The 12,910-nt window shown below is 40.9% G+C and overlaps 1 protein-coding gene across 1 annotated transcript in view; it reads left to right on the top strand.

Annotated features, from left to right (window-relative positions):
- Nucleotides 1-12,355, top strand: part of mast2 (microtubule associated serine/threonine kinase 2) — a 101,695-nt gene extending 89,340 nt beyond the window's left edge. Inside the window, 23 exon segments of the mRNA XM_043241361.1 lie at nt 773-874; nt 1,641-1,772; nt 1,818; nt 2,078-2,148; nt 2,256-2,389; nt 2,544-2,752; nt 2,831-2,969; nt 3,183-3,315; nt 3,403-3,568; nt 3,848-3,949; nt 4,137-4,259; nt 4,396-4,505; nt 4,630-4,784; nt 4,905-5,197; nt 5,403-5,612; nt 5,916-6,142; nt 6,231-6,353; nt 6,435-6,571; nt 6,688-6,872; nt 7,074-8,668; nt 8,670-8,715; nt 8,718-8,960; nt 8,963-12,355. Of these exon segments, the coding sequence (XP_043097296.1) occupies nt 773-874; nt 1,641-1,772; nt 1,818; nt 2,078-2,148; nt 2,256-2,389; nt 2,544-2,752; nt 2,831-2,969; nt 3,183-3,315; nt 3,403-3,568; nt 3,848-3,949; nt 4,137-4,259; nt 4,396-4,505; nt 4,630-4,784; nt 4,905-5,197; nt 5,403-5,612; nt 5,916-6,142; nt 6,231-6,353; nt 6,435-6,571; nt 6,688-6,872; nt 7,074-8,668; nt 8,670-8,715; nt 8,718-8,960; nt 8,963-9,048 (4,722 nt within the window). The 3' untranslated portion in view covers nt 9,049-12,355.
- Nucleotides 12,356-12,910: the final 555 nt, after the last annotated feature.

The raw sequence follows: 12,910 nt of genomic DNA, 5'->3' as shown, positions 1-12,910 counted from the left end.
TGCATCATTAAAACCACAGGAGCCAATCTCAAGGCCAGGTCACTTAAGTGACCTAGCTGTCACCATGAAGTCTGGCCCTTGAGGAATCCTGAGAATCTTCTATTGACCTTATGCACGCCTGATCTTATTAACCGTATAGATAGAGCATCTCATTTCATCTAGTTTAAAATATGCTAAACCAGATCCCTCCTCATCCTATATCTCTCACTGCTGGTACTTCTGTCTGTCTTTAGTGTATTTACTCAGTGCAGAGACCTTTTATTATACTGAGTTTGTGAGATTCACTGGCGGTTTCATTACCTGTATAAATAATTCAGAAGCTGATTAGACATCCCCTGAGGTGGCTGTGCTGTCTGTCAGAGATAGCTCTATTACTGTCAGCTGGCTGTTTAACCATCTACTCTGAACAGCTTTTCTCTATCCTATTGATGAACTCTCTTTTTTGTCTGCTTTACACTCTTCCTTTTTATGTACTCTCTTTGTACACCTCATTGAACCATCTCTTATTGTAGTTCTTTAAGTGTCAAAAATCTCCAGTGATACTGCTCCTGACTCACTGTCACTGTGAAGACAGAAGGTCAAGTTAAAAGCATTCAATTGTAGGATATAATATTCCATCCAGTGTGCTATAATTTGTATCTACTATGTATTGCCCATTTTGACAAATGTAGATCATTGAGGTGTTTAATTCATAAAAGTACACACTGAATACTGTGATTAGCATGTTAGTATGCCATTTCAAATATGTTTTTTTTTTCTTGTTTGTTGCTAGGCTCATGAGCGTTCAGAAAGTGGGGAGGTGACATTTGTCACCAAGTTGGTGAAAAAGCTGATGATAATCATTGCCCGACCCGCCCGGCTGCTGGAGTGTTTGGTAAGCACTGATAATTTAAAGGACTCTAATCTGGACATTATTTGTACTGTGGCTTCATAGCAAACTTCTTTTCCATAGTTAATGAAGCACATGCTTAGTACCGCATAATTAAAATGCTAGATTCGCCTTGAGGAAATGTGCATGTTGAATCAAGGCCACATTGTAAAGCTTCAAAAGGCACAGTGATTTGTCTTATTTATATAAATCACGCCAGACATTATAGAAACACATGTAAATAAAAAAGCTGACTACCACACAAAGCATCTGGGCTCCGTGTCTATGGCCATGTGTATTTTGAGTAATCTGGTGCATTCAGCAATATGACAACATACAGTGCAGCTCAGCACTGATCGAGGACCAGCAGCTGAGAGAGCAATGAGCTGTTAACCTATTCTGCTTCATGTGTGCACAATGCATCCCAAATACCTCAGTGTGGCAGCTGGAGACAAACCAGCCTCAATAAGCACACTCTTATTTTCTTTCCGTTCTTTAATTTTTTAATGATTTAGAATTAGTCTGCTACAAAATGCTGATGAAGTCCTATGAATATTATGATTTAAAATATTTGTCTTGAATCAGGATTTAAGAAAAAATAAGTTTATCATAATTTGAAAATGTAGTTTTCAACAGCAGTACAAAAAATGTACATCTCTTAATGTAATTATAGAGTAACTTATCTAGAATAAATTAAATGATTGGGGATTAAGTGGGAATAAGTTGATATCATATTTAATATTCATATCAATTCTGCCTATGTGTATTGTAGGAGTTTGATCCAGAAGAGTTCTACCACCTGTTAGAGGCTGCTGAAGGTCATGCTAAAGAAGGTCAAGGCATCAAGTCTGACATCCCTCGATACATCATCAGCCAGCTGGGCCTCACCAGGGACCCCTTGAGGGTAAGAATGCTACTCAAAGTGGCCTCAAAAGCATTTCAACACTAGGGTACACTTAAAAATTGTATGATATACAAAAGTAAAATAAATCAGACAGTGTGCAGAAACAAATGGTACTTGGTTCAATATTTTGTTATCTAGCACATTGAATCATTTTTAAGTGTAGCATAAGTGTCCAAAAGCTTTTGAGGATTTTATGAAGCAACTAATGAATACTTTATGAAGTATTAAATTAGGAACTACGGTGATATATATGTTATTTTTCAATGCCATCTGGTTCGCTTTCTTTTTCCACTCTCACTCTCTAGAAATGGCCCAGCTGAGCAGCTATGACAGTGGTAACCCTGAAACACCAGAAACGGAGACAGATTCCACAGATGTGAGTAATTGAATTGTCTATTATAATTGAAGTCTTCAGTGACTCTATTGACTCTATTTTACAATAACATTCCACTAAGACCACTAAGTTCTTGTGTTTGTATGCAGAGTCGAGGAGCCACTGTACAACCACTCCAGCCTCAGCCCCAGCCTCATCCCCAGCCACAGCCTCAGCCAAAAACTAAAACTCCACGCGAGGAAGATTTCGAGACCATTAAACTTATCAGTAATGGAGCCTATGGGTAAGACAGTGATTTTTGGTCATTGCTGCAGTAGTGAAATCTTACTAAAACCTTTGAAATTATTAATTATCTAATTGGCTCTCCTCCGCTTAATAATCATACAGTTAGAAAGCCATTACTAGCTCAAAAGTAATACATGCCTATGTCTTCTTAGAGCTGTGTTTCTTGTGAGACATAAGGAGACCCGTCAGAGATTTGCCATGAAGAAGATCAACAAGCAGAACCTGATCCTGCGCAACCAGATCCAGCAGGCCTTTGTGGAAAGAGACATCCTGACATTTGCAGAGAATCCTTTTGTTGTCAGCATGTTCTGCTCTTTTGAAACAAGAAGACATCTTTGCATGGTTATGGAGTATGTGGAAGGTAAGAAACAGTCTATGTGGAGGACTTCATTGTGGGATACACCACAGAGTAGTTGAAAGTGTTTGTGTGTGTCTGAAGGTGGGGACTGTGCCACTTTGCTGAAGCACATTGGGGCTCTGCCTGTGGACATGGCACGCATGTACTTTGCTGAGACTGTTCTAGCACTGGAATACCTTCACAATTATGGTATTGTACACAGGGACCTCAAACCTGACAAGTAAGCACAAGTAACACCAAACCCCACAGTGCTTGAACCTGACTTTCTGACATGAAGGATTTTTATTTATTAAATTCCATCTCACTTTCTAAGAATATGAAAACATGCTTGTTAAACTGCAACAGATCAGTTGATATAGGTTTAGACAGCTTTTTAAATAAATGGATGGGCTTTTCATAATCACTGATTTATTTTTTATTTTTTTCCCAATAGTCTCCTGATTACATCAATGGGACACATAAAACTTACAGATTTCGGACTGTCCAAGATTGGTTTAATGAGCTTAACAACCAATCTATATGAGGGCCATATCGAAAAAGACACCAGAGAATTTCTGGACAAACAGGTACAGAGACCTTGTATTGTTATTTATTAATTTATTAAAAGCAAACTATGGAGCTATGTCTCAAAATACTTTCTTTCTCCCCATCAGGTGTGTGGTACTCCGGAGTACATAGCGCCTGAGGTCATTCTGAGGCAGGGCTATGGAAAGCCAGTTGACTGGTGGGCCATGGGAGTCATCTTGTATGAGTTTCTTGTGGGATGTGCTCCCTTCTTTGGAGATACACCTGAGGAACTGTTTGGCCAAGTCATCAGTGGTTAGTGTCATATCTGAAAGAAAATGCAAAATAAAAAATTAAAAAAATAATAATAAAAGAATATAAATATATCTACTATTAGTCTTTCCTAATCAGTAATCTGCTTTACCGGTCTTTAATTAATTTTGAAAAACCTAATACACACTTAAATTCAAGCTGTTCTTGTGCCATCTAATATATCAAAATACTTTGAAATAAATTAAAAAACCACTGTAAACCTAATTCTGTTGTTGTTGAGAGTACTTTCAGAAATGTGATTCTGTATGTGCCGTTCAATAGATGAGATAATCTGGCCAGAAGGTGATGAAGCATTGCCTCCAGATGCTCAAGATCTCATCTCCAAACTACTGCGGCAAAACCCTCTGGAGCGTCTGGGAACAGGTCCTCTGTCACACAAACTCACACTTACATAGACTCTGACTACTTATTGATCCCCCTGGTTAAGTTTTAGAAGAGTGACTTGACTGATCTTCTGAGATTAATAGTGTATGAATAAACCTGAAATGCTATCCTATATCTCTGTTTCTGAGAAATTTTTGAAGAGATGTTCTCTCTCCCTGTCTCACAGGGAGTGCATTTGAGGTGAAACAGCACCGTTTCTTTACTGATCTGGACTGGAACAGTCTCCTGAGGCAGAAGGCAGAGTTCATTCCTCAGCTGGAGTCGGAGGATGACACTAGCTACTTTGACAGTATGTGTTCAGACTGCAGAGACTGTAGAGAAATTTATAACAGGGCACTTTATTCCCTACCTGCAATACAGATGCAAGCCACATGGGCTTAGATTTTCTAAAACACTGTTTGAAATTTCTTTCTACAACCCTCTAGCACGCTCAGATCGGTATCATCACGTGGACTCGGAGGAAGAGGATGATACAAATGATGACGACCATCTGGAGATCCGTCAGTTCTCCTCCTGTTCACCACGATTCAGCAAGGTGTAAAGGAAGACATGCTAACACTTTTAACAACAGCAGAAGTACTGTTTTCAGTATTGATTTTTTCTTTTGTTTGCCCTTTTAACTTAATCTGTCGTCTCCTCGTCATCTCTACCATTTTCAGGTATATAGTAGCATGGAGCGTCTTTCCTTGCATGAGGAGAAGCGCACCCCTCCTCCCACTAAGCGCAGTCTAAGTGAAGAAGGAGGAGAGCGTATTGATAGTCTCAGTGGACTAAAGTCTCGAGACCGGAGCTGGCTGGTGGGCTCACCTGAGATGTGAGTGAAAAACCTGAAATGATTCTGATAAATCATAGATATCATACTGTATTTTAAAAATATATATATTTAACGTTTGTTCAACATGGTGCAGTGATCTGGACATTTGGTCTTTTGTAGCCTAAGGAAGCGACTCTCTGTTTCCGAGTCATCTCACACCGAGAGTGACTCCAGCCCACCTCTAACCGTACGTCGACGTTGCTGCTCGGCCATCATCGAAATGCCTCGATTTGCCATTTCCAGTGAAGAGGATGGTGGTGTAGGGGGCAGAAAGACCCCTGTGAGGGGCCCTCGTGGGGAAGATCTGCCTCAGGCCATACCAGAGCTACCTGTGGAGAGAGAGCTCAGGCTGGATGAATCGCCAACCACACCAGGCTCCACTTCCAGCCAGATTAGCCAATCCACAGTCACACGTAAATCTTGAATTATTTTAGGGACTAGTATGTGTTCTAGCTTTAGTTAAAAATTCAAATTCTTTTAAGATTGGTCCTAGACCTAATGAGATAAAAAAAAAAAAAAACTGAAAGAATTAGAATTACCAAAGTGAATGGGATTTAGTAACACCATATTGGGGAGTTCTGATATCTCTGCTAATTTTTCTTTTGTGTGTGATTTCAGCTGGTAGTTCTGGCGACGTGTTGGATCGAGCTTCTCGCTACAGTGCTGAAGGATCTGAAAACTCCACTCCTAAAGCAATCAGTGATTTGGCAGCTCGTAGAGCTCGTCACAGACTGCTGTCAGGAGATGCAGAGAAACACACATCACGCCCTCTTAACAAAGTTATCAAGTCAGCTTCAGCCACTACCCTCTCACTTATGATCCCTGCTGGTAAGTCAGCAGTCACAATGATGATTGTCATTTTGCCATGTAAAAATATGTGGTCCTTTTTGTTGGTCCTTAAACAACAGGAAGTATGATAATAGGTTTAACAATCCTAATTCTTTTGATTAGGATCCTTATGATCCTCAAGATTTGTTAATAGAAATATTGTACCAGGACCAACATGAATCATGTCTTACTAGTCATTTGATTGGATTGCCTCTCTCTATCCTCTTAAAAAATATATGTGGTGGAGTGTCACACTTTAACTGCGGCACATTTTATTTATTTATATTTTTCCTTGTATTTTAGACCACCACGGGGCCTCTCCTTTGGCCAGTCCCATGTCCCCACATTCTCTCTCGTCTAACCCTTCATCACGCGACTCTTCACCCAGCAGAGACCTGTCTCCAGCTGTCTCCAGTGTCAAACCCGCCATAGTCATCCACAGAGCTGGCAAGAAATATGGTTTCACCCTGCGTGCCATCAGGGTTTACATGGGAGACACAGACATTTATACTGTGCACCACATGGTCTGGGTGAGTATGGCAGATTATATTATTCTTCATGATGCAGTAAGACTGTACCAATTTGTGGTTTAGAGTGCTCTAACATATGATTTTGCAGCACGTGGAGGATGGGGGACCTGCTCATGAGGCTGGACTGAGAGAGGGCGATCTTATCACACATGTTAATGGAGAGCCTGTCCATGGACTTGTGCATACAGAAGTTGTAGAGCTTATTCTCAAGGTACATTGGCATATCTAATCTGATGAGCATTGTTGCTTTTAGAAATTATAGATTTTTAGATAATTTCTTTTTATGTTGCAGAGTGGCAGCAAGGTGTCCATTTCTGCTACGCCCTTTGAGAATACATCTATTAAAGTTGGCCCTGCACGCAAAACCAGCCACAAGTCCAAAATGGCCCGGCGCAACAAAAGAACCAAAACCAGAGAAGGACAAGACAGGTGAAGTCTAACGTGTAGTGTACCATCAAAGTCAGACAAAAAGTCATGCAAAATTTTTCCCATTTTATCCTCAAGCTTGCATGTGTGCTTTATATATACTTTTATGTTCACTACAGTAAGAAGAGAAACTCACTGTTTCGTAAGATCACCAAGCAGGCAACGCTTCTCCACACCAGTCGTAGCCTGTCTTCTTTGAACCGCTCAGTTTCATCAGGTGAAAGTGTCCCAGGGTCTCCCACGCACATGTCCCCTCGTTCACCCACACAGGGCTGTCGTTCCACACCCGACTCTGCCCACTCAGGTGAAGTTTCAGACAAACTAATGCCAATATGATTTTTATTCACGTAATGTCATGTCAAATTATGTTCCCATTTCATTTAACGTTTATCATCTACATACAATATAGTAATTAGTTCCCAATTATGAAATCAGTATTCTGTCTTCATATTTCCTTTTAAAAAGTTTAATCTTTAACCTTAAATTTTCTCTTTCTCTAATGCAGTTGGTGGGAACTCATCCCAAAGTAGCTCACCTAGCTCCAGTGTGCCAAACTCCCCTGCCAGTTCTGGTCAGATCAGACCCAGCTCTTTGCATGGTCTGGCTCCTAAACTACAGCGCCAGTACCGTTCCCCTCGCCGGAAATCAGCCGGCAATATCCCCTTATCTCCCCTGGCTCGTACACCATCGCCCACCCCTCAGAGCACCTCTCCACAGCGTTCTCCTTCACCTCTGCCAAGCCACGCCCTCATCACTTCTTCAATAGGCCAGTCTTTCCCTGTCAAACTCCACTCTTCACCTCCATTAGTAAGACAGATATCCCGCCCAAAGAGTGCAGACCCTCCTCGCTCTCCTCTGCTCAAACGTGTCCAATCAGCTGAGAAGCTTGCAGCCTCTCTTTCTTCTTCATCCTCCTCTCCTTCTCCATCCTCTGCTGCTGATAAAAAGCTGCCAGTTGGTGCCAGCCGCAAACACAGTCTTGATACCTCACATTCAGATTTTAAAAAAGAGATGCTGCAGCGAGACCCCAGTCTACAGAGCCTGCAGGAGTCAGCCAGTGAGACTCTAATGGGGGGAAGAGTGTCTCCTGCAGAAAAGGGCAGCCTGCAGAAAAGTTCAGTTCGTAAACTGGGTAGGCAAGAAGGTCCTGAGTCAGGTACTGGAACTCTTGGACTTGTTCCTGGGAAGAGTAAACTGAAAGACAAGCTGTCAGCCATACGCCAGGATCGCGCTGAGCGTCGTGAGTCTCTTCAAAAACAGGATGCCATCCACGAGGTGGATTCATCAGAAGATGAGACAGATGAAGGGTCAGAAGATAGCCAAGATGGACGTAGAACAAGCTATGTTCCTCCAAGCCATGTCTTAAGGCCTACTACTGTAATGGCCTCTCCCCATACCATCAGGATGGGACCAGCAGCTCCACCAACACTGGGACTGTTGCCCTCAACGGTTGCACCCCCAGGCTTACCTCAGCCCAGCAGAGGGCTGCAGATACAAAGCCAAAGTACAACTCAATCTCAGACACAAATTTCAGCCTCACTGTCAATGCAAGGTACAGCCAAGCCCCCAGAACAGAATCCTACAACATCTATTGTGGCCCAAAGCTCCAGTTCAACATTAGCTGAACAGTCAAAAATGAAAGAGTCAAAGGGACAGGACTCTCAATCCAATGTTAGGCCATCTCCGCCTCAACCCAGCCCGCTATCTAGTACCTTTTCCACCCATGGTAGCGCTTTTACTTCTGTCAGCAAAGACCCATTTGTCAAACCCACCACACCTCCATTGGATTCTCGGAGGACCCCCAAATCTTCTGAGCCCAAGTCAAAAACCAGTAGTAAAATGGATCCTAGCACTGCTTCTGGAGTGACCAGGGATGTCCCTGTTGCTACCACACCAACTGGAGGCATCACCAAGGAGATGAAGGAGGCTGACAATCGCAGACAGGCTGCAGCTGCAGCTGCTGCTACTGCCGCTGCTGCAGCCTCTCCATCCACTGCCTCTGAGAGTGGAATGGACAAAGTTGTGTCTCAGCTGGCCACTGTTGCTAAGAGTGTGCTTGGCCCTGTCAAACTCAACATCCCAGGTACTAAAGAGACCCTCGGAGCGGACAAAGGACCAGCGTCCCCAGACAGACCCCACTCACCCAAAGATAAAGAATGTCGTCTGGAGCGTCCTGATTCTCCTGACCGCTCGAGTCCATCTGCTGCTTCTGGCTCCCAGTCTCCACGGCTGACTGAATCTCCCTCTAAACAAACATCATCCAAATCTGAGCCAGCCTCAACTTCTCAGAGATCTTTAGAGGTCCCAGGAACTTCCAAAAGGCCAACTTCTCCAAATTCTCAAGCTGGCGAAGAACATCAGGATAGACCAGGGACTCTGAGAAGTGGCACCACACAAGGCCTAGGTCTGAAGCGCAATCTCAGACCCAAGCAAAGTCTAGTTCCACTACTTCACGAGACAAGTCCAACAAGACAACGTAGCAGCCTTTTGGAAAAAAACATTTTCTCCAGCTTTAATTTAACTTGCCTATGACAGACAAATACACAATGTAACACAAAGCAGTTGTCCTGTATAATGTCAATATCCTGTGAAAAGACAGAGGAAGTGATGGAGGTGTTTACAGATGATCTCAACAGCTCAATTTCAGAATGTTTTATGATCTGCCATTTACTCAATAACTGAGGTTTCATAATTGTTAGTTTTTTGTTCCTCTTTTTGAGTTTTCTCAGCAGATAGAAAACCTGGAAAATTGCTTGGGTCTGGGCCCTGACAGACAGAAACCATGTCCACTTACAGTATATTACCTCTTCATATTATCTTTATATTACATTTTAGAATTTTCTCTTGTAGTAGGTATAGTTGTGCCTTAAAGCAACACCTCAGCATTTCACTTCTATTTCTTTCTGCCTGTTCATCTTTGGAGGAAGACATTTTGCAGCAATAAGAGTAGCGTATCCCAAGCAATTTTCACAAACACGCAAAGTTGATTTCATCACACCTGTAGTATATAAAGAAAAACCAAACTGCATTTTCCATCTTTCTCACTTGCACTTGTGTCAGCTTTGAATTGTGTCGAACAGATGTGCGATGTATGTCTATGAAAATTCAATCTGAGATTTTGCCTTTGGCATAGACGTCACCAATGTTGTATATGGTAACTGAAATTTGGATGTATAATGGGGAAGAATGATGGCCATTAACTGCATGAATTACCTCTTTACATGTTACTCAGTGTTTCTAAGAAATAAACATGTTTTTAGAAATTATTTGGAATTACTCTGTATAATGAACCATGTGATCTTTGGCCATCATTCATATCCCAGTAAAGTTATGTCAAGCTACATTTTAGCTAAAGACATTTCTTGTAACTTGCACATCATTATGTCTAGTTTTTTCTTCAGAGTTTCAAGCGGACCATTTTATTTCTTGTACTTCAGCTTGCCTGTTTTATTTTCTATCATTTTAATATCTGGACCAATTAGCTGTTGTCTCTGTATATTTGTTTGCTTTTTTGTTTTCTTATTTCAGCAGACTTGTGTGTGTGTGTGTGTGTGTGTGTGTGTGTGTGTGTGTGTGTGTGTGCGCGTGCCTGTGTACAGAAGCATGTTTGAGTGTTTGTTTGTGCGGGTTCTTATATAATGCATATTTAAAAAAGTCTGTTATTTGTTAGTTTTATGCCCTAAACAAATGGGAGTGTGTTTTAGACTGGTGTCCTATCTTTGCCATATCAGCTCTGTCTGATTCATCCCTTTGTCATATACTGGGCAAAGATGTATTTGCACAAACCCTTTTTTTTATTTTGTGTGTCAATAATATAAAAACCAATAAATACAGTATCCAGTTAGATCCCAGTTGGGGTCTTGAGGGGTTTGACCAGTAAGTGAGACTGTGGTACATTGTCATATTGTCTTGACATAATGTTAACATTCAAATGTATTTAAAGGTTAACCTGTGGAACTTTGATGTTTTAACCACATTTTACATTTATAATTGAAACCAGTTGTCTGTATTATGTTTCCACTCAGTTTACCACTCCATTTTTTTCCTCAATGTTCAACACTTGCCCCTAGTATAAAATGTCTAGTTGCTAAGAGCAAGTCAGTCCTTAAAGTAAAGGCTTCTTCCAACACTCCCGCCCTTCTTTTGGCCTTGCCCCTATTGAAAATTAAAATGTTTTTAGTTAGTCTTTATAACTGATTGTGATTGAGTCACATGATGATGGTATGTACAGTTACGCTATAACCTTATTCATGTTTTGTCCATATAAAATGTGAACGGATGTCTTGCACATTTCCACTTCTATAAGGAATGGAGCTGTTGATCGCATTGCAGCCTGAAGCTTATTTCCTGACGAACCTAATTAATCTGGGCACCATGATCAGTGAAAAATGCACTTGTGGTAAGAATGGCATTTGGGTGAAGTTGGAAATGCATCTGTGGACAGTCAGGTCTATTAAGAGTGTTTGACCTGTTGGGTCTAGAGGACATTGATCAATCATACACGCTAGTGGTCAGTTAAACAAAGCTTAACTATTGTGTCCAAAAGTGATGATCTACAACTGAATCCCGTTCCAAAGTTACCATTCTCAAACCCAAACTTGAATCTCCATTTAAACTAAATTGGGAGGGTTTATAGACACTTCCCTTCAATGTTTACACGTGTTTTGAGAGATCATTTGTAAACGGCACACTAGTGCATTACGTCTAAATAATGTGTCATATGTGTAGTGCGAGTGCTCAGGCACATTTTGTAGCTTAGGTGATGGCAGACCACTAGTGAATTTACTTTCTGGCTGCATTGCATTTGAGATTTTACAGAGTGTAAAGACATAAACTCTTGCATTCACTCGATAAGCCTAGTATTTCGTTTTTCACTAATTTTTTTTACATGTAGTCTCTGAAGACCTGCTTCACATTCTGCCCGTTGTGCTCTTAACAAAAAAGGAAAACAGTGTAAATGTTAAATTCATTTCTGCTCCCTTTTCGGAAGTCGTGAGCTGCCTTGGGCTGTAAAAGTGAACGCTAACTGCCTTCTCATGTACGTGATGAGGATGATGATGATGGTTGGGCTATTTGTTGAGGTGAGGTATGGTGTCAGAAAGCCTGCGGTGGTCATCCATCAATGTCCCGCAGCCACATGCCACCACGCACGCACTAGTGAAATGTAATCTCACACACCGTCTAGAGCAAATTTAGCCTCCACCTCTCACCTGTGGTATAGCTCGGCTTTTTGTGAATGAAAAAAAACCTTTGGAGCACACATACACTTACTACTTGCATCTGCCTACCATAAACGCGCATATAGCCTCAGTGTCCAACCACTGCCCTCTCCTAATGTCTGTGTGTGTTTGTGTTTGACCCAAATGGCAGCACAGATGAGATGGTTTACTTTTATGTAAATATTTTTAAGGCTGGTGTTTTGAGTGTCTTTTAATATGAAAAGAATTGAAGTTATTTGGTGTGCAATGGCCACTGCCTTAGACATGACGCATAGATGGAATGGGACAATGACTAGATATTGTGTGTATTTCAAGACCTGACGCTCGGTAACAAGGGAGTCAATTGTGATACAGTTGTGTTATTGGATTTAGGGCACTGTCCACGTGCTTTGTCCAAGACTAAAGGAGACAATGTGGTTGTACAGACACAAGTGAATAGAAATAGGCAAAGAAAAAAAATCTGCTAGAGTAAAACCAGTGCAATATCTTACAGTTTTCTATTGTGGTAAGACGCATGTTTGTTGTTAATCCTACCTTATGAATAATAAAGATTTTTTTTTTTAAGTAACTCAGCGTGTGGCTTGTATTTATTCACCTCAGACGTTAAGTTGGATCTACCAAACAGATGTTGCTAACAGCAAATGAATAATAGTGTGACATTCAACAGAATGCTTTTCACCTGGAATGGAATTGCAGAAATGCAGAAACACAAAGTTTAAAACATAAACAGTACACAACACTGAATATCAAAAAAAAAAAAAAAAAAAAAAAAAATATATATATATATATATATATATATATATATATATATATATATATATATATATATTATAATATTAATATAAAAAAAAAAAATGAAATACCATATTAAAAATAAGTGACATTTAACATGATACAGATTTAAATGAAGAGCATTGAAATTTTCACTCTCAGCTCATTTCCCCTGACTTTAGGTATGTTAAATGGATCCCTAATGGACAGTTTAGGTATTTGCTCACCCACCTGTCATGAGCTTGTTTCAGGGAATTCATTGCCTTAATGAATGCAGAAGACGGTCAGCACAAGACGTAAACATCATGTTAATAGGCATAGCATGCCAACGCTAGGCATTGACAAGACAAAG

Source organism: Puntigrus tetrazona, chromosome 6, assembly GCF_018831695.1.
Source record: "Puntigrus tetrazona isolate hp1 chromosome 6, ASM1883169v1, whole genome shotgun sequence".
Classification (NCBI taxonomy): domain Eukaryota; kingdom Metazoa; phylum Chordata; class Actinopteri; order Cypriniformes; family Cyprinidae; genus Puntigrus; species Puntigrus tetrazona.
Note: the sequence above shows the minus strand (reverse complement) of the source record. Positions and strands in the feature narration are given on the sequence as shown.